The sequence below is a fragment of the Taurulus bubalis genome (genome assembly GCF_910589615.1).
Source record: "Taurulus bubalis genome assembly, chromosome: 17".
Taxonomy (NCBI): Eukaryota; Metazoa; Chordata; class Actinopteri; order Perciformes; family Cottidae; genus Taurulus; species Taurulus bubalis.
Genome location: NC_136605.1, coordinates 14,858,779 through 14,880,859, shown reverse-complemented (window position 1 = coordinate 14,880,859; position 22,081 = coordinate 14,858,779). Strand labels below are relative to the sequence as shown.

The following is a 22,081-nucleotide window of genomic DNA, read 5'->3' as shown; positions in this document are numbered from 1 at the left end:
GTCCTTACTGTAGCTCATGTTCCTCCCTCTCCTCCCTTCCCATCTTATTTTAAACACAAGATGAATCATTCTCTGATACCCAAGGCTAATGAAAATGGTATGAGACCACTTCCCGCTGTGAAATGCAAAAAGACTTTGGGTCCCCATGCAGCTGGACTGCTCCATGTTGTGTCACTTTTCCTTCCTTGAAGCTCTAACTTTCAGTCACTATTACAAGAGTTGATTGAAATGAAGGGCTAAAAAATAAATACATTTCATTATTTAACCACAAAATATCAGGGAAAAACATAAACAATGTATTGATAGTTTTAATCAAAGTATGTCGCACTTTCCAAACTCTGTTTCTATTTTGTATCAATGTATCAAGTCACTGCAAACTTTGTTACAAAATAAGTACATTATCAAATCCATTAGTGGATTATTGCTGGAGTGAAGGTGTACATTTATTTTTGACCTTTTATAGATTAGTAACATGTGAAGACAAAATAGCACAGATGTGATGTGAGACTGGTTTGTATGTACTTATGCTCTATACCTTTATGTTGATAATTTCTTCATACGTTTTTTCACGAAAAAAATTAAAACATCAAAGACAAAAGCAACGTGTATTTATTCATTTGCAGCAAGTATGACTTAATAAGAGCACATACAGTGTGGCCTCACTATTCCTGGATGTAAAAATACCATCCTGCTATTTTTTATTTCTCTCCTGATGTTTTACAAAATGTCAAAATAGTTATGGCTCATTCTGGAGCACTTTAACTTTTAAATGAATTTGACTCCATGGCCTGAATCCAAAGCAAAAGGAATGTCGTTGCCTTCTTCAGGCCCTTCGATTGGATGCATATTACTTTTTTCTGTTACGTTCTGACATTATAAATCCACTTTCATTAAGATAAAAATGATGTGCAATCTGAGTCTCTCAATTTTCCTTTCCATAAGTGCTCTTAATTGCTTTGCTGCAAGGAGCATGAGTGATACAATTTCTTCACAATCAACACAAATGCATATTTAAGTCTCTCAGTCACTGTTTGCCAAAAATGGGTGAAAACAAAACCTCTTATCAGTAAAAGTATTTTTAAACATAACATTCTGGACAGTGAGGAAAGAATGGCCCAACTGGTTTAGGGAGGAGACAACCATTACAGATATGCTTTATTGGCTGAAATAGGTTAGCTCTGCTCACTGGCAACACACATTGACGTTGTGTGCCAAAAGCAACTGATCACAGGCTCAGACTGCTCCGTAAAATGTACAAAATCCATTGCATGTGCATGGTTAATCTTTTATTTATGCTCTTTGAGTCCAAGAAAAATATATAATTAATGAAATACCTTCTTAGTCAGTGGATTCCAACGTGTCTGAACGTGCCAATTGATTTAGTTTGGAGAACATGATGAATTGGGACAGTTAATTTGTTTGCTTGTTATCTTTAAGATTCTGCTTTATTTAGATGCACAAATCTGGCAGTGGCATGAACTCAGGGCCTCTGGGAGCAGTGGCGCACGCCAAGTGAAGCTCTCCTAACTGGGCCCACTTAGTGAGCCATGTGCAGCACACACACAACACAGGCCAACAGACTATGTATCATTTGTTCATTATATTACTCTGTGTTTCCACTGAGCAGACATTACTAGCTCTCCATCTAACATTGTATATGCCCTTCTGCTTTGTGGCAAAATGGTTAAATGGTTAAATATGGTTAAATATATATATTGAATGAAGTCCATGGCACTACTCATTTAATCCTGCGGAGTCTCAGAGAAATCTAGTCCAGACCCAGCTATAAGTGCTGGCTTCAGTAATTGTTGTCAGTGTGTTGTCTCCCTGCAATTAACAGTAAGTGTAAGGTGTGTTTCACTTAATCAGCAAATAGAAAAAAAATAGCTTCTGCGAAGGCAGACAGATGTGTATCAAAGGCAAAACTTCCACGAAAGAGGATTTATGTTTGTGGACAACAAATAACCTTATTGGAAACCCTTTGATTACCATTTAATTGTTAATGTCTAAAACAAAGTTTGGGTGCACGGCGTAGCATGAGATTCCAAGAGATACATTAAGATAATAAAATTAAAATAAACACACAAAATACCAAATATTGTTGATATTAACACAGAATCAAATGACTGTAATGGGAAATTAACTCACAATTAACAAGTGTCAGATCTCTCTCTCTCTCTCTCTCTATATATATATATATATATATATATATATATATATATATATATATATATATATATACATATATATACATATATATATGTATATATATATATATATATATATATATATATATACATATGTATATATATATATATACATATATATGTATATATATATATATATGTATATATATATATGTATATATATACATGTATATGTATATATATGTATATATATATATATATATATATATATATATATATATATATATATATATATACATATATATATGTATATATATATATATATATATATACATATATATATGTATATATATATATGTATATTCAGCATCGCAACTGAAGATGGTGCAGCTGCTAGCGGGGAGGCCATGGCAGGTCCCATGGTGCAGAGATGCAGTTGAACGGCCCCATCCTCCACTTCCCGGCGATAAGCCAACGGCTTTCGGCCTAGCCGCTGAAAGAGAATATTTTTTACAGGTTATGGTTTCCCCCCGCGGTGATGCACAATATCCAGGGAGCTAGAGCTCCTTCTATTACACTGTAGTAGCATAACACATTGTATTAACTACAGTTCATGCCATTCCTCTCATTTTACCCTATACCTTCCAACATTTGTATTGGATATATCTGAGCCTTCCAAGACTTATTTAGTGTTAAATGCGCCTGACAGCAGATGAAGTGTTGCAGGACTTGTGCTTTCACACACTTGTCTCAGGGTGTGCCTCTAATCTGGCCATCATGGATAAGTGGGCTGCACGGGGTCCATTATGATACATATTTTCTGTTCCACTTTTCTGCAGCAACAGTGTTAAGAGAGTGTAACACATTATTTCGCAACACAAGGCTGACGTGGTTTTAACTGCGACGCAGCAGATGCTTCCCTCCCTTATGTCCGGGTGTATGCTGTTCTGTCTGCTTGTGGCCCTCGGTGTCACAGTGGAGCATAGACTACATCAGCTTCGCTCTCAACCAATACTATTAGCTACATATTGTACCTTAGATTCTGTTCTCTAAGATGTGGGCCCTTAGGGCTCCACCTACACCGGCTGAAGAATTGTTGGTTTGAATAGGGAGCAGAACTATGGCCGCACGGCTGTTGTATGTCGCAAGTGCAGCATAATGGTGTCCTATGCAGAACATAAGGGCGAGAAACTACATCTTCACGACTGCACATTCATACACGGATAAACCCAATGACGCCAGCTCTTGGAGGGCTATGCCTGGTCTTCTAGAATCTGGAGTTACAATATAACTAAAGTTCCTGTGGTATAGTACGACTGTGTATGAGAAGGAGGCCACTTAAACACACATCTGGTCCTTTACCTGCATTTCTGCTTATCTGTGCGAGTTTATGAATCAGCTGCCTTTTCTCTTGGGAGCTTGATATGGATTCCAACAATCTATGTTCATCAAATTACGTAGGTGTGTCGGTGTGAGAGTGTGTGTGCTTTGGCCTGCATGTTTTATTTTGTCTCAAGAAACAGACTATTGCTCTGAGTACCAATAGCATAGTCTATCTCTGTCATCTGTCCTTGTGTCAGCCTTTCATGAACGCTGAATGAAATCCAAATCTTCCGGGTGTGCTGCTGAACCCTTGGCTCATCCTCAAGGACCCATCATGCCCCTCAGGAGCCCACTTAAAAAAAACTGAAGTTGATTGAGCACTTTTCGTGTAGTATACATATTCATTGTTCTTCAGATCATATACCAAAGTACAAAGTCAGCGTAGTATTGCAGGTTGTGCCAACGCCCTCTGGCTGCGTGCAGGGGAGTTGCAGCCACAAAGGCTCTCAGCCCACATATTTTTCTCCCCGTAGCTCGCCTTTCATGTCACTAGTCCTACAGTACTTGTATGTGCAGACGCAGCCAACCTCTTCCTCGTGACGCAACCGAGGCTGGGCTCAGAGGGCTTCGATCATAATATTTAACACACCCACCGTGGATGAACACTTGGAAGGAAAGGAAGACAAGGCGATGTGAAACGGGGGGGTAGGGGTGGGGGGGACAAATGACAACCAGGATCCCTACACCTGCCAGCCAGTCTCTGATTTGACTTCAACGAGGCTTTGCACACAGCAGGAGCGGGACAGCATTCAAGCATCTCAGCGCATCTTTTTTTTTAAATGGAATTTACACTTCCTTCTTTAATTATCAATTCATCATTAATACAAGGAAGGCTGTGGACTACACCAATCTCTTCTGTTACTTTTTTTTTCCAGTCATGACACAATTGACATCTCACTCCGCGCTGGCAGCAACACAAGGAAGCAGATTTGAGGAAGAATATCGGTGCTTTTAACAAGACCTCCTTCCTTCACCTATTCTTAACGATTCATTCGGGGGTCCGTCCCACTGACACGATATCCTGTTCAACAAGGCAATGAATGGAGAGCACTTCTTGAGCCGCTGCCAGTGAAGTGTCCAGAGCTCACAATGTGTCGGTCAGTCCACCTGTCTGGGAAGGAACAATTTGGACAATTGTAAAAAATATATATATATAAAAAAAGGCTGAGCACATCATATAGTTCTTAACATAGTCTGACACGCATTGTGTGTGCAACGATCACAGTACATCTTCAGCCTTTGTCATCGCATAACAGTCTTGGACATCAATGTCGTCGCTGTAAGGTGCGCTGCGCTTAGATCTTATTAGCCCGAGTCTGCGTAAAGAAAAGACAACATTTATAAAGATGATATTGTTTCGTAAATTCAGAGTGTTGATACTCATGGTGTTTTTGGTCGCGTGCACCATGCACATCATGATAGACTTGTTACCAAAACTAGAAAAGCGGGCGGCGGGAGCGGACGGCGAGGACGGCGGCTGTCAGTGCGCTCAGCACCCGGGCGAGGAGTCGCAGGGCTGGGGGAAGCAACGCGCCATGTCCGCGGCCGAAGCGGGCTGGCCTAACAAGCACACGCTGAGGATCCTGCAGGATTTCAGCAACGAGCCGAGCTCCAACCTCACGTCGCATTCCCTGGAAAAGATCACGGCAGCCGGGGACAGAGCGGAGTCCTTCAGGCGGATGAGACCGTCAGCGGGGAAGGCGGAGGACCGCAAGCCGCTCATGGGAGGCGCGAGCGGGGGTCGGACAGTCCCTGGCCACGGTGTGTCCCGCCTGTCGGCTCTGTTTGAGCATCCTTTCTACAAGGTTGACCTTCCTCCCCTCACAAATGATGACACTTTGTTCGACGTCAACACTGACATGAAGTTTTATCCCAAAGCAACCGGGAACCAAGCATGGTAAGCCGATGGAAATGTTTAAAACTTAGAGGGTTACAAGTGGGACCTGAACAGATGCTTTAGCCTATTTGGCTGTTGATACTAGGAATATGATGGAAGAAGGAAGGGCACCAAAAGTAGGTGATATTACATGTTTTCTCCAGAAAGAAATATAAGTAACATGATATGTAAATTGAAGTATATTGAATTCAATCTCTTGTCCATGCAGGCATGCACATCATGATACACACATGCTCTTATATCTGCATGTCTGTTTGTCTGTCTGTTTAATTATCATTAAATCAACCAGCAGAGAGGTTCCGTTTTCTCTGCCTCAACTATAATGTCCATAGATGCATCTGCTCCCTCCACCCACCTATTATCATGCTATTTTACCTTTAAGGCACACAATTTATAAGTTACCATCATGCTGGATTTGTTTTATACACCTGTCATTAAGGCTGCATTTAACCTCATAAGAGTACACAATCCAAGTGTTACTAGATTGAAGTGCTCTGTGCCAAAAGCCTACCTTCAGCATGAATTTGTCTGATACAGTTAGTCTATATTAAGACTGCAACAAATACTGTAACCATCAATAACAAAGGCTAAAAATAATCTCAAAGGAATCTGCTGGCACCACAACTTCTTGTTAAACCTCTTCTCCTCTCCCTGTTTTCCAGGCACAACGAGGAGGGGAACGAAGAGGAGGAGGGGTTCTCTCCCACGGGAGAGGTGACCGCAGAGTCTTACCCCAACTGGTTACGCTTTCACATCGGCATCAACCGCTACGAGTTGTACTCCAGACACAGTCTGGTGCTGGAAGCCCTCCTGAAGGACCTGGGCACACAGAGGATCACCAGCGTGGGTGAGTCAGTCACCAAATTGTAAACGTTGAATGAGAACATGGGCTGTGTTACTAGATTAAAGGACAGATGGGAATAAAAGAAACATGCCTGAAAAACGTCACTACTAAACATCTTCTGGCAAACTTATTGGCAGGAAAAATTGAGAGAACATATAGTATAGTCTGAATGTCGAAACATTGCTTTCATTCCTACCTTCACTGCTTTTAGACCAGACTAATAAGTGCAAATGAAACATGGGATTAACTTGCACATACATTTTGTTCTGTAAAAAGTACAAATGATGTCAAGGTGCAAAGATTCCTATAAGAATAAGTATTTTTTGCAAATTATTTGAGAACTGTCTGTTTTTTTGCAAGAGACAGGTCTGCTACAAGTGAATGCTGTTACTTTATTGTAGTTTTTTCCTCATTATACTGATACCATCTTGAACAAATCTTTGTGAAAGAGATCTCACTGTGAACATATGTTATCATTTTTGCGATCATAGCTCCATAAAAACTGGACAGTGAACACCAAAATATCCTCCACTGGGGCGTGTTGTTATCTCTATCTCTCTGTGCATCAGTGTCATTGTATTTCTTATTGACGCTGTCTTCACTATCTCTTTGTTATGAGTCCCTCTGGCAGCTCACAATCATTCATCATTCATGCTACAAATCTCAGCCCAAACGTAATAGTTTGTTTGGTTTTGGTCGCCTCTGTTTATAATAATATAAACCATCAATCTGTGCCCAGACACACCTATAAAAACACACGTCTGTCTTCTGAAATGAAAACCCAGTGCATTGTGTGTGCCTGGAAGTACGCATTACAGCTTTTGTGCCCCGTAATTATAGCACACACTCGCCTCATATCTGTCTCACTAAAATTACAAAACGGAGAAGTTTCTCTGTTCAGCATTTTCCCTGCAATAGTGCCTCCCACCTCTATGTCTGTCCCTCTGCGGCCTTTTGTTCTGTCTCCAGCTGGACTCATAAATCATACGCACAGTGCCGTGAGGTAGCACAGGTGAGAGCAGGGTGGATTTATCATCATGGGATGGGAGGGTGATGTGGTGGTGGTGGGCGAGGCCTGGAGCTTACTGAAAGACCGGAGAACATGAAGGTTTAGAAGAGACTACATCGATTTGTTTGTGGATGCTTGGAGAAACAGAGCAAGAGATGGATGGTTAGCTCAACAGAGGCCCATACATCCTCGCATAGATACCAAGACAGATGGCCTTTAGGAGAATCTAAAGAATCTCTTGTTGAAGTTTGCTGTTGTTCAAGTCATGTTTGAACGCACGTCAGCACAGATTCAATCCAGAGAAACAATCAGCCGAGCTCTGCCAGTTTTTTTTTTTTTACAGGGGATTAACTTTTGTAGTTTCCAATTAGAAACAACATTTTATAAATGTCCAGCAAAGAGTAGAGAATTGAGGTCATCTCCTCAAGGATTGTGGCTTATGGGTTCAAAGTCACAGTATTAAAACATAGTCCAGTTGTTTGCAATCTCTCAAAGGTTTGCTGTATAGCTGTACCAAGTTTAAAGATTACTCCGGGGCACTATCCGCTTGACCTGGCTGCAGCAAAGCGGGCACATGCGTCGGCATAATGCTCTTGGTGCATTCTTTGGCTTTGATTCCAATCTACTTTCAATATCCATCCTCTGTCGTGAAGACGAGGCGCTCACCTCAGGTTACGTGGGTTTGACTCTGTGCAACAGTGGATGTAAAATACAGTAGCTTTGGAAAATGAGTCACGATAAATGGGGAGGCTTGGCAGCCGTGAGTGAAGCAAAGTGAGACAGACAGAGCATAGCATAGACAATAGGAATAAAGGGATGACATATACAAACAAGGGAGCCGAAAAAGGAAATAAACAACATGAAAGAAACACCAAGAGAGTCAATAATCACAAAATACAGTTGTGTGTAGTGGGTAGAGTGCAGCCAGCTACTCAGCCAGCAAGCCATCCGGTAAGTTGGTCCACTACATGGGGCTTATGTTGATATTGGGGTTAGGCAGAAGCGCTGTGTTGTGTAATGTGCTCAAGTTAATACGCTGTAATAAATGGGTAAATCCCCCGAAAGCCTGTCCATTATGACGGAAACACAAGGCATTTAGACAGGCCTGGCGGTGCCTTTGTTTGAGTGCAAGGCAGGCAAGAAGCTAAGGCTCCATTAGCCTCTGGGAAACACTGTGGACATGACTGATAGTCGGAGACATGTGCTCTGGCCCATGTTTTGCTCGTGGAGATCAGTTTGAGAGGAGAAATGGTCATGGAGAGTCTAACGTGTACGAGCATCTAATATGCACACGCACATCTGTGTACAGACACACATCTGGTCATGAGGTTATGTGCACATATACACACTTGGATGGAAACACAGAGTTCATGTTTTATTTGATTCAGGAAATGAAGATTAAGCCAAGTTTTAAAACAAGAGGATTTTCTAAATGTAATTGCACAATAGCAATACACTGCTGAATTGTTGTACTTAATGTGCCAAAAATGAGGGTACTTCTTTCACTCGATTGTGCGTTTTTTGGCAAAGCGAGACATGTTGTTCTAAAGACAGAGTCACTATTACACTCAGTCAAATTGTCCATCTCCAGTTTCATCAAACTCAGAACTAGCTGGAGTTGTCAGCAGATGCTTTTCAAGCCACTTCTGCCTCTCAGTCACACCCACCTCCCAACTGCCACTTTGATTGTACAGTGTCTGGCAAATTGGTCAGCAGATGTGATAGCTCTATTATGTAGTCATGCAAAATTGCATCCTCCAAATTGGCAAATAATGAAACAGCTGTGCATATGTGGAAGTGTATTTCTGTGTGTGTGTGTGTGTGTGTGTGTGTGTGTGTGTGTGTGTGTGTGTGTGTGTGTGTGTGTGTGTGTGTGTGTGTGTGTGTGTGTGTGTATTTGATTAAAATACTCATCTAACATCTCAATTGTTTTTCTCTCAGCCATGAAATCAGGAGGCACCCAGCTGAAGTTGATCATGACTTTCCAGAACTATGGACAAGCTCTGTTCAAGCCCATGAAGTAAGTAGCACAGATAGACTACATTTACACATTACTCACCACCAAATCATCTGGGTATCGCAGAGTGTCAGAGTTCCTATTTGAAAACAACTTTTCTGCTTTAAATGCACCTCTCAGATTTTAGAAAATCTGCATTTCCCCCCTAAAATAACTAACATCAAAAATCTGTTTGATACACTCGGTTTGACGCACCCACTTGTAATGCATACGTTTCAAGAGGGCTACATGAAATCTCCTCTGAATAAGTGCCAAGCACTGCCGCTGCATGTTTCGGTGCGTTCGGATATACAGCTCTCGCCTCTGTGTGATCTTTTTTTGTCTGCTTTTTAATTAACATCAACAGGCTTATGTGTTAATTAAAATGTGCGTCGCGCCATCGTCAAGACATCTTTGGGGAGGCATACAGTATATGCTCGCAAAGGCGCCTGGCACATGAAAAAGAAATACCCTCCTTCTCAGCTGTCTGAGTTTTGCCCGATGAATTCCCATGCCGACGCAAATAAACAGCGTCCAGGCCAACTGGAAGTAATTGCGCAGGAGCCCGATGTGATTGCTATGAAATGCATAATGGGTTTCTACATGAGAGCCTCAGTGGAGAGTATACGATCCGTGGAGAGGGACAAGGAGACAGACAGAGGGGGTGGCTGTATGAGTTTTTCTTGCAGAACTGGTGATTAATACTTGTGAGAGCTCAAAGTGTCACATCTTGACAACATGCACAGGTATACTTTGTGGGGATTCTTTATTTCAAGTGAACCAAGCCCATTACCATACCAGCCAAAGCCACACTAGTGGGAGGATTAGAAGTTCAGGCCTGTTAGGTCAACAGCAGCTTGGAAATGAATGATGAAACATTATATCTTTTACCTGTCAGAGCCTGATTTATGGAGCGGCTGCAACATTTTTCACAGTTTATGCATTTAATATTTGGTGTCCGTATCCCTTATTCAGCTCCTCTTTACGGGAATGTAGTGCAACTTGATAGCTCTCGTTATAAATACACAAACACAGCAGCAGTGACAGTTCCGAGTCAATTTTCTGTGTACTAACTTGGCATTTCATGTCAAGGTCAATAAACGGCTGAATTTGTAGAACATGAGGCATTGTTTACAAACTTGCTGCAGAGAGTTTATAGACCAAACAATGACGAGTGTGTGTGTGTGTGTGTGTGTGTGTGTGTGTGTGTGTGTGTGTGTGTGTGTGTGTGTGTGTGTATGTGTGTGTGTGTGTGTGTGTGTGTGTGTGTGTGTGTGTGTGTGTGTGTGTGTGTGTGTGTGCATAGTGTATATTTTGACTCATACATGAGTCCTGTGATGTCAGGATGGGTTAAAGAAGGAGTGTGTCGTGAGGTGTGGTCACGTGGGCTGATGATCAGTATCATCCAGTATTAATAGTATCAGGGGGAAGTCAGACAGTATCAGTCATGCAATATCCTGTTCTATAGACATTGTCGGTTTCAGAACACAGATCATAAGTTCCTTTGGAGTAAAGGTTGTCAAGGTGTGAAATGTCTGCCTGAGAAAATATATAGTGTATGTCTTTATATATTTATATGTATGTCTTGAGACTTAATTTGTTCTAGATGAGGAATTTTATGAGAATGAGACTAGTTTCTATGTTGCCACACTTTTCAATTTACATTTAGCTGATTGAAAGATTAAAGCGTTATGAGAATCTAGAAAAGTAAATGATTTAATTGTCCGTGTTCAATTTCAATAAAATATGTAAATGATGTCGCTTAGCAGGTATTGGATACATAACACTCCATTCAAGTTAAAAATAAAAGTGCTTATTTCTTACAGTAGATATAAGTCAAACTTATCTTAACTTAGATTTATCCGTTGCTGTCAGAAAACTCTTTTCACTGTAATGAAATGTCAGTTTCTGAATTATATGCTACAGATTCTCGTAGCTCTTTATTTAGCCTGTCATATTTTATTCAAACTCCTTGCTTTGACTGTGACAATCATCTGTCTCGAATGTTTACAGATATTATACAAAAGTCCTCAGTGTGGAAATAGAAAAATATCAGTTTTCTGAGAGAAATAGTGTCGAAAGATAATCTTTGTTCTTCTTTTGTTAACGCACATTATTACGTTTTGTTGTTTCTATCATGGTATTGATGTGTCCTACTTTTATTTTAGGATCTGCGGTGCATTCTGGGTACAGTAGTTCAGAGCCTAGCTGTGTTGCATTGTTTTTTCTTCACCTGTCCTATTGTGCAGCATCAAGTGGTGCTTCAAAGAGGCTTTGATGTTTTAGGCCTCCTTTGAGCTGAATGCAAATCTGTACACTGGCATGGACCAGGAGACTGCACAAGCTGACAGCTTGCCAGACACCTCCACACGATGTTTTCTCTGTGCAGCTCTGGGGAAAAAGTTTGTAGCTCGGTTTTATTTGTCTGACAAGCTCTCAGATCGTGTTTGGTGATTTAAAGTGTGTGCCCACAATAGACTAGAAGATGCTTGTTTAGTTTTTCAAACTGCAATTTGGTAAAGTAATTTAGATCACGACGACCTACCAAAGTATCTCATATGATATTGGTGCAAGCAAAATGTTTTTGATTCTCCCAATAATGTACAAGTACAAATATAGTTCCTTCGATGCGGATATTGTAAATCCTTTTTCAGAGGTCACTTCATGCAAAACTGCATGTCTTTGCAGTAATGCCTTGACTACAAATTTGATGAATTGTAGTCGTGTCACCATGAGATAATCTTCAGCCAACAAATATGAATGCAAATTCTATGTGAACGAAAGATGGGGCTATCAGATGGCTGTGAATAGGGATGGAGAGGAATGAAGTGGCATGTGAAAAGAGAGAGGGCTGGTGTTGGAAGACAGATGACAGGCAGAGATAGACCAGAGGGTAGGGAAGCAGTTAGCACTGCCAACCTGTCAAGGAACTGGGTCTTCCAGCTGGAGGCAGGTTATAGGCTGAGCGGAGACCCTACATTGCCAGACCCCTGTGTCTGTATGGCTCAGGCCTCTGGTGCCCTAGCCTATCCCCTGCCAAGATCCTGGTTGTGGTGTGTATACAAAACCACAATGTTCATGTCATGCTAATTGGATTTGTCAGACAGAGGGTTGAGGGATTGAAGGAGGAAGTGTAAGCCTCAGATATGCAAAGAAATAATTAATTTCTCCATCACACGTTGTTTGACAAGCCTGTTTCCACCCCCCTCGCTTTGATTTTGTTGATAGTCTCACAGTTCCAAATGGTGTATGCAACGCAGGAATAGCAAAAATAACTTTGATCGTCCCTGTTTGTTGTGTGCATGCCCCAGTCGCGCCAAGAGTTGTTATATCAACGCACAGGGTCCGTTGCATGTAAACACATGTGCTAGAACATATATATACATACAGTATATATAGGGCACACATGGCTGTCCTTTAGCACCGTGGGAAATCATAAGACATGCTCATCTGCATGAACCAGATCAGCTATGACAAGCTCTAGCGCTGGTAAAGCCAGTGGGGATGGATTCTTAGCTGCAACACCCAAGAGGTTGTTACGTTTTTATCATCTGCAGGCTGTTTCATAACCAAAAGTTCATTTAAGTGCCTTATCATATCTGCTGTGCCCCAGTTGGGTTATGACTGACATTCCTCCATGGATCCTCTCTGTAGATGGGGAATTATTTGAGGGCTGAAGCCATCTAATGTTCTCTGGAGTTAGTCTCTCCCTGCTTTGGTTGTTGATTTTATCATGAAAGATTGATGGTTTTATTAATGATTTGCATGCATTTGTGTAAAGTGCAAGAGGAGACAGAGCTGTTCATGAAGTGTTTTTGATGGCTGGTGGTTTTTATGGTAAGCTTGATACTGGAGAGTTCAGACTTGGAGGTACTGACTCTCATCCGGAGCCCCTCACACTCAGTTGAAAACCACCACTCCAGTGCTGAAGGTCACGTTTTAAATGAGCCAACATAACCACATCATCTGCAAAGACCAGAGATGCAATTCAGAGGTCCCCAAACCAGACACTCTCCTCCCCTCGGCTGAGCCTTGACATCCTGTCCATAAAAACCATGAACAGAATCGGAGACAATGGACAACCCTGGCCAACAGCCACTGGAAACATATTTGATTTATGTCGAGTAAACGGACACAGCTCTCACTTTAGTTAAACAAGTACTGGATCGCTCGTGGAAATGTATTCCTACAGTACCCCCCAACAGAACTCCCAGGTGGACACAGTCGTAAGCCTTCTCCAAGTCCACAAAACACATGTAGTTACATGATCCCTCCATTCACATTGCTTTTCCTGGATCTGAGTTTCAACAATTAGTTGGTGCCTCCTTTCCAGCACTCTGGAATACACTTTCCTGGGGAGTTTGAGCAGTATGAAACCCAGATAATTGGAGCACATTCCCTGATCTCGCGTTGTAAAAATGAATGGAGTCACCACCAAGGTCTTCCACTCCGCAGGCACTGATCCCAACCTCCATGCAAAACTGAAGAGGCATCCAGAGCCTTCAGCATCTCAGTAAACATTTAATCCACACCTGGTGCCTCCTGCAACCTCTGCAAAGGATATGGATGTAGTATTCTGCTTCCTCCATAGAGGAGGTGGTGGTCAACTTCAGGAGTTCCTAAAAAGAGCTCTTTCCACCACTCAACAATACCCCAGTCCCAGTCCACAGTTCCCTTTCCCCCCTGATCACAGCTTGCTGGTTTACCAGAACTTCATTGCAAACTGAAAATCTTTCGACCTTGTCTCCACAAATTCCTCCCACACCCGTGTTTTTACTTTGGCAACTGCAGCCGATGCAACCTGACATAAGGCCACAGAACTGATGATAGTGACCCCAAAGTTCATCATCGAGCTTTGGCATAGAGTGTTCTGTTACCTAAGATACCTATGATCCGCTTTGTGCTCGAACGTGCTGTTCAGCTGGGTGCTCATGAGTATCCCCACACCTGCCTTACGCCTCACCCTGGGCAACTCCTGAAAAGGCTTGAGTCCAGCCCCTCTCCAGGAGATTGATTCCAGAGCCAGTGCTATGCGTATGGAGGTGAGCCCAACTGTATCTAGTTGGTATCGCTTCTCTTCATTCCCCACCAGAGAGGTGACATTCCACGTCCCTCGAGCCAGTCTGCTATGCCAGTGTTGGCACTCCTAAGTCCCCACCTTTGCCTGCCGCCCAGCCCACAATGCACCCTACCCTACTTCCTATTTTTGCTAGTTGTAGTTGCACAGGGTGTCGCCTCCAGAATCGCGCTCCCGTTTCCCTTTTCAAAGCGAGGTGCAACTCTTTTCTGGCCGAGTCATCAGGTCAGTTATTTTAGATCGATTTGCATATAAACTCTTGACTTGATAACAAGCCTATGTGGTCTACATTTAAATAAAAACTGACATAGATGCCACAGATTGAGTCCCTGTCCTCACACCAGCAGTTATAATGATGAATAGAAACCAGATGAAAGGAAAATAGTCTCACATTATTGGAAAAGCCATCACATGGAGGTTCATAAGATTCATCCTGAACCAAAGATATCCAATTGTGTGGAACCTGAACATCTCAATTCAAGGATGAATACGGCATGATTACATACATATGCATGCACTTAAATGTACATTTAAATATACATGTATATCTCTGCATACATGGCATGCATTGCACAAAATCCCCCTCTGGATTTATCATCACCCTCATGTCTTAACATCTTTTATCATTATCTTAGACCTCAAAGACAAAAGTATTCCTCTTCTTTGGTAGTCACTTGTACAGCACTGTTTCCCTAAAGAGCCCCCACAAGGGCCATAAGAATGCCGCAGGCTCTCATAAGTTAGACACACTTTTGAGATGTGCATTCTGAGCTCATCTTTGGGGGTGTGCACCAATGAAGCAATGAAGCATGTTACTATAGACAGCTGTTCCCACAGCTGCGGCTCACGCACACACACACACACACACACACACACACACACACACACACACACACACACACACACACACACACACACACGCAGATCAACACGTACACTTGCATGTTGCACACATGCTGCAAAGAGAGGTTAGCTGTGGGGGTTAAGGAGTTCATGCACCCTCCATCACCCGGGGCTGGTACTGGAAAATCCGCGACCAACGAGTCAAGTCGCAGCTGTAACCGCTCATTCAAAACTGTGGGTATATTACACAGAAGGTGATGTCCGCAAGCCCACACTTTACCTGCACACACAATAGAAAACTAGCTCATTCAGTCCCGACCGCTCATCATTTAACACTTCCCTAATGATTTCCACCCCGACGAGTCAAAGAGCCTTGAAGCAACTAAAGAGACTTCAAATGTGATGAAACGTCAAATCTTTTCACTTTAACATCCTCGTCTTGTAGACCATGATGAAATTCTCTGACCTCAATCTTGCATATTATAAAGAGCTGAGTTGCCATAACTAGCTTTTCACGTGCTGATCGGTTACGTAAACCGTAACTGTAGCCTTGTCTGGTTGAACGAACCTCAGCAACGAGAGACTCCTCAGGTTGTCAATAGTCCTGGCATCAAATGGTCCTCACAGCCGTCAGCGTTGAGTCACACAAGCACACAAGACCATTCAGCTATCACAAGGATATATTTATTTATAACTTGTCATGCTGTTGGCTAAATATATATATATATATATATATATATATATATATATATAGTATATATACATTGAGTATATTTTTTTTCTCACAATGTGTTTATGTCAGTACCACTATCATTTATTTGTATTATTCTATTTCTTAGGGTTTTTTTCTATACCAAGGTCTCACTTGTAAATGAGATATTGACCTCAATGTCACGTCCTGATTAAATTAAGTATATTTAGCTGGCAGGGGACAGAGCAGCCAAGCAAGTTGTCTGACCCGGCTGACATAAATGACAAGCTGTAGCGAGGAGGTGTGGTGTGTTGGCAGAGAAGTGTGAAGTATGCTGGTTGTGTCTGTTCATCTTGAGTGTTTTTGATTCTCTTTTGAGTGTCCTCACTTCAATGTGTCAATATCTCAGTGCTTGTATTTTTGCGTGTGAGAGACTTATTGTTTGACTTGTTTCCATATTTGCAGATGTGTGTCGGCAGAAATAGAAAAATGAAGGAAAATAGAATAACAAAAGAGAGAAAACGTATCAGGAAAATCTTCAGTCTGCACTGACTGACAGATGTAGACAGAGAAGCAGTTGCCTCAGCGTGTTGTACAACACTTCCCAACAAAACCCTAACGAAACAGTTTGAGTATGTTGACATCTGTGTTGGGGTTAGTCTTTACTTTTTCATGGTGATGTTATGAAACTGAAACATGGCGATGTTATAAAACTGCTGTTGTTATTTGGTTTTGTAGTTTATTTATTTATTTCAAAAGGTTACATTTTGAATGCAATTAGTGCATAGTTAGAGCAAAAAACTAATTATTTTGTTTGACAGTGTAGACTAGGACATTTCAGAACTTGCTGTGCAAAACGAAGAAAGGGGGGGCTGTTTATTTTCTATCGGTCATGATTAAATTAAGGCTAAATCGTGTTAATTTGTATAAAAGCTTGGAATCATCCATATTTTTCCATTTCTCATCTTAAAATGAATGAGCAGTACAGGAAGTAGTTTCCGCTTATACTGTGGGGCAGAAAGTAAGGGTGTGGTGGATGGGAATGAATGGAGTTTACAGACCTGCATTAACATTTGCCTTTCAAACACAAAATGTCACAAACTTAAAAACCAAATGTCTTGCCTCACCTGAAACATATCTTGACCAGAGTTTATTTGCCAGATATCGACAATATTTCCCTAAGCTTATCCATAGTTATCTGTTTTACCTTTACCCGACTGGTATCTACTTTGACTAACAGTTCCTTGCTGCAGTAAAAGTAGTTGTAAAGTTATATTATGTTCTTTTAAAAATAACTTTTGCTTTCTGGGAAATAATGTCTGCTGTCAGATATTTTCTGCTGCGTCCCTCCCTTGTATTTTATTGTCTATATTTCTCTCACACACACACACACACACAGAGTGAGAGTTTCGTGGCGTCAGGCGTTCACAACATCTGTTTCTCATGCAGCTTTGTACTCTCAGCCAGGCAGCCACAGAGGGCCAGACCCAGAGGCTCTTCTTTAGGCTTTGGGCACTCACAACTCCCTCTGCAGGTCTTTAAGATTCATTTGGTTTTTAAGCTGCTCTAATGTGACTGAGGACTGCTCATCTTACGCAGCCTCGTTTCTCTTTCCCCCTTCCGTGAACCCCTTTCATCCCCATCCTGACCTCTCGCCACCTTTATTCACTCTAGCAAAGAGTGATACTGTTGCAACGTCTCACTGTTTTTCTTTTCACTCTGATTTATTTGACTTTTTCTGTTTCAGACTTGTTCCATGTTAACGACCCCAAGTAATGAAATTCTCGCTCTCTCAGCTCCACACTGACTGTTTCTTCTCAAACGATGTGGGTTGTTTGCATGTGTTTGAACTTGAAGTGTTTATATCTGGTTAACCATGCGTGTGTGTGTGTGTGTGTGTGTGCGTGTGTCCAGTGACCGCTGTGATGCGTTGAACTCTTGTGGTCTGTGAGATGAGCCAGTTAATTAGTCTGCTTCTTTAACAGTCGTGTAACCAGCTGGTTTGTCACATCTGTTTCTTCATCAGCGCAGACACTTACATCAGTTGAGAATTTGCATTAGCGGAGACGTTTTAATAAAGCGTGGTGAAGTATTCATAAAGTCTCCTGCAAATGTTCCCTGTGTAGTGTTTTAATTGGAGTGCCAATCATTTTGGTGTGTTCTGCTTATTATCTTTAATTTCCTCGTCATTAAAGTGTGCTTTTGGATCTTCTGCAGTCATTTCATATCATTCACATCTGTCATACAGTAATTGCCACTGACTCATTTATATTCCGTTGGCTGTATGTTCTCAAAAGAAGTCACATCTTTTCATGTTCCTCTTTCCGTCTGTGTGTCTCACTCTTGTCAGTGTCTCAGCTCGTCGTCTATTCTTGATTTGAGAGGTCGGCATCTGGCACTGAGCGTGCCTGTATACTCAAATCTCAAATCTTTTTTGTCTTATTTTAGACTCCTGCGCCTTAAATTCCCCCCACACCCTTCCCGCTCTCACACACTTCACATAAAGACATCTCTCATGAATGTTTTACTAGGTCAGCTCCTGAGGAAGTAACGTTTTTTCTTCACCATCCCTCCCTTCCTCCCTTCTCTCCGTCCATCTCTCTCTCTCTCTCTCTCTCTCTCTCTCTCTCTCTCTCTCTCTCTGTCTCCACCTCCCGTTCGTGCTCCTTTTTGGACTTTGTTTGTTTGATTCGCTGAGGCGGTACTAATCCTCGGCTTGTCCCTCGCTTCGCTGCTCTGTATTTTTAGATTCTCCCCGTTTTCTCTCTCCGTCTAACAAGTGTTTATGCACTCACAGTGTAATGTGGCCATGCTGTGAGTACCCAAATCATAATGTGATTACTGGCCAGCTGAGTTGCTCATGATGATACTAATTGTGTGTGTGTGTGTGTGTGTGTGTGTGTGTGTGTGTGTGTGTGTGTGTGTGTGTGTGTGTGTGTGTGTGTAGTTCTGAGCTAATGGCAATGACCCCAATCATCAGTGGTCATACCTCAGTGTCGCATCTTATTACAAAATATTGTGCCGCATCATTTCAGCTTCCATTCCTTTTTACAACCTGGATTATTTTTCTATAGCTCTGGTCATCACTGCTATAATTTATAATAATATAGTTATGGACATGGCGTTCAATTGATGAGAAGAGAAACATGTGCAGTTTAATCACACTTATTTGGAAGCGGAAATGAAGGCAAATATTGAAATTGGCAGTCTTTAGTGTAGATTTTGCCAACAGATTTAATGGTTACTTTTTCGCCATCAATGTGTATGTGCAGTTTGAATGATAAATATTAAAGGAATAGTACGCGGTAGTGAGAATAATCTGCACAATAACTTTCTGTGGTCATGTTTCACAGCAGCAACCCGCAGAGACTCCAGGAAGTTACTGACCCTGTCCAAGAAACAGAAGGAAAAAAAACACGATTTGTCATTTTTACATGTCGGTTTTTGTTCGTATTAAGCAAAATATCTATAACATTTTCATCTGAGAATTTTAGAGGTGACGGTATGTAGTTTCTGTTAACTTCGAACAGAGCCAGCCTAGCTGTTTCCCCCTGTTTCCAGTCTTTGTGCTAAGCTAACCAATGTTTTAACTCTCGCCAAGAGAGCAGATAAGCCTATTTCCCAAATGTCAAACTATTGTTCCCACCTATATTTTGGGTAAGTCAAAGAAAATGGAGAAAGGGTTTTGAAGCAAACATTTCCCCTTCCTTGTGATTGTCTTAAAAACTTTTGAATAGTCAGAATATCCATTTATAATGTGTAAGGATGACAATTTTTTTATTTCTATGTTTTTCTTTTACTTTGTGGTGAGAACATGGTGGTTGGTAGTGTGGTGGTTTGGAACAGTCAAAACAGTCAATCAGCTCCATACAGTAGGCTGACAGGACGGATATTTGATGACTTGATCAAGTGTGTTAATTCTTCAAACCAAAAGTGTTGCCTCTGATATGTTAAACGCAGACCTGTGTACATATGTGTTTTTGTGCATTTGTGTCATGCCTGTGGCTGCGTGGTTTGGGACCAGAGTGTGTGTGCTCCTTTGTGTTACACCACATCCAAGTGAATCACATTCTTGCAGTTGTGCATGCCTGTTGTGGTTCCTGGATCTGTTTTTCTCACTGCTTTGTGTGGTTATGTTGCTCAGCCATCCTAACGTGTAATTACAGCCTAAAATACTGTCGGGGGGGAAAGCTTCCCGCTAGGAATGTCGCTGCCACAAATGTCTGGAATGCTAAAAATTAATTTCCCTCCAGGAGCTGAATTCTAGACATCTCTAACTAGAATCTCTTTTTATGAGGCGATGGAAGCAGGCCAAACCTTGACTTACGAGGGGAATATTTTGTGTACCTTCGGCAGGAGTTTCTGCTGAAATTACACAAAATGTCCCAGATCGTAAAAGAGCATTCAGGAATGCTGCATGTAAAAGGGAATATTTAAAGGATAATTGTCATCTAAGGTTTGGTGAATTCACTATCTGCAATTAAGACCTTGCATTTTATTAGACAACAACTTGCAATGTTACATAACATCTTGCTAATGGCCCTGATGTTTTCAAATTCTTGTCGCTTTCAGAAGCTATAATGAAAATAATTGTTTGGCCTCAGATAGACCAAAAGGGGATGATTATTCTTGTTTTCCTTACAGCAGTTTGAAAATGACAGAGGACACATGCCTCATTGTCACTTTGTCACTATATCAACTGCTGCCTGTTAACAATGGGACCACACGCACTGCACCGACCCCTACAAGTCAGCCTAGTCATTAGATAACGACTTTTCCCAGGTAGATCTATCACAGTCGACCTGAATGTCTCTCCAGGTCGAATGAATGAAACAACAGTTCTTCGACAGAGAGAAAAAGGGAGAGCATTGTGGCTCTGAAACTTGGGCCTATTGTGATAACACGCAGAGAGGTTAATATACCCATTGTGGGCCAGGCCCCTTACATGTCTAAGCCTGTCCTATGCAAGGTGGCAATTAGGCTATGTGCAACTCCCCTATCCCCCTGACAGAGGCCCATTGGAAGGGGGAGGAGAATGCAATCATTGTCTACCAATTGAACCAGTAGAGGGTTCTGTCTGGGTTTGCCCATTGTCAGGGCAGGATGTGGGAGGGACTGCTGTCGCCAGGTCTGGTATTACCGGGCCACCCGATCCAGAGGGCTTGCCTGGGTCACCCCACCCCTCCCACCCTACCCTTTGCAGATCTGGGCAGCAGTGATGCAAACAGAAGAGCCTCTGTGTTGGAGGTGCAGGGAGACTCCCATTTAGTGTTGCTGCTGCTGGGAAGATTGTTCGCAAAAGGAACCTCTGGGTTTCACAAATGTGTCAGCTGGCTGGTGGCACTGTAAGAAAAGTCCGGGGATCACCAAAATCAGCGGTCCTTACGCATTGGGATCCACACATGTCTTTGCAAATGTTTATGGCTTTCTATCTTGCCCCTCTTTGTGAGGTATACTGTATACACAAGGAGGACCAACGCTCCAACTACACATCATCATTACAAGATGATTAATAGGCACACGGTCCACAGGGACATTAAAGGTCACATTACAAAATGTAGCCACCACACGATAATGCATGGAGAGTGCCTCACGATCTTTGTATGACCAGTAATAGTAAAGAAAATATATATTGCCTCTCAGTTTCTTGCTTTTCTAAATTTGAGCCAGTTTCCTTTGGCCTCTTCTCATTGTGAGCATCACTTAGTGAACTAGAATAATTGCTGTAGTGTGTCTTTAGAGTGATGTCTTTGATAGATACTGAACTCTGCATCAATTTGTCAGAAATGTATACGGTTATGGTAAGCAATCACCTCCTTATTCCTTTCACATATTAACTCTTAATACCCTCAAGTGCACTGGACTCGTTCCATCCCATTTATCTCTTACACGAGGATAAATGCAACCCTTGGAACTGTTTTTCCAGCGGTTTCACCACTTCCTCCTTCGTCGCCATCACCCACTCATGACCACAATGGCATCTCTCAGCCACCACTTAGCCTCTGATAGATGGTTTCTATTTAGGAAACGGCATCTGACCGCAAACCACTGAGCACAACAAGACTGTTGACAGGCCTAAATAGAAAAGTTCAGCTGTGGGAGAAGCGAAGCACAAACATCCATGCCTTGATTTGGGGGCCTAGCCCGCAAAATAGCTTTCTGGAAAGACTCTTCTGATTGCTTTCTTTGGTTCG

General features: G+C 42.0%; 1 protein-coding gene across 1 annotated transcript in view; it reads left to right on the top strand.

Moving 5' to 3' along the window:
• Positions 1-4,876: 4,876 nt before the first annotated feature.
• fam20ca (FAM20C golgi associated secretory pathway kinase a) overlaps positions 4,877-22,081 on the top strand; it is a gene marked incomplete at its 5' end in the record, with an annotated part of 32,949 nt that continues 15,744 nt past the window's right edge. The window contains 3 exons of the mRNA XM_079233114.1: positions 4,877-5,427; positions 6,090-6,274; positions 9,222-9,300. Of these exons, the coding sequence (XP_079089240.1) occupies positions 4,877-5,427; positions 6,090-6,274; positions 9,222-9,300 (815 nt within the window). The remainder of the gene's footprint in view (positions 5,428-6,089; positions 6,275-9,221; positions 9,301-22,081) is intronic.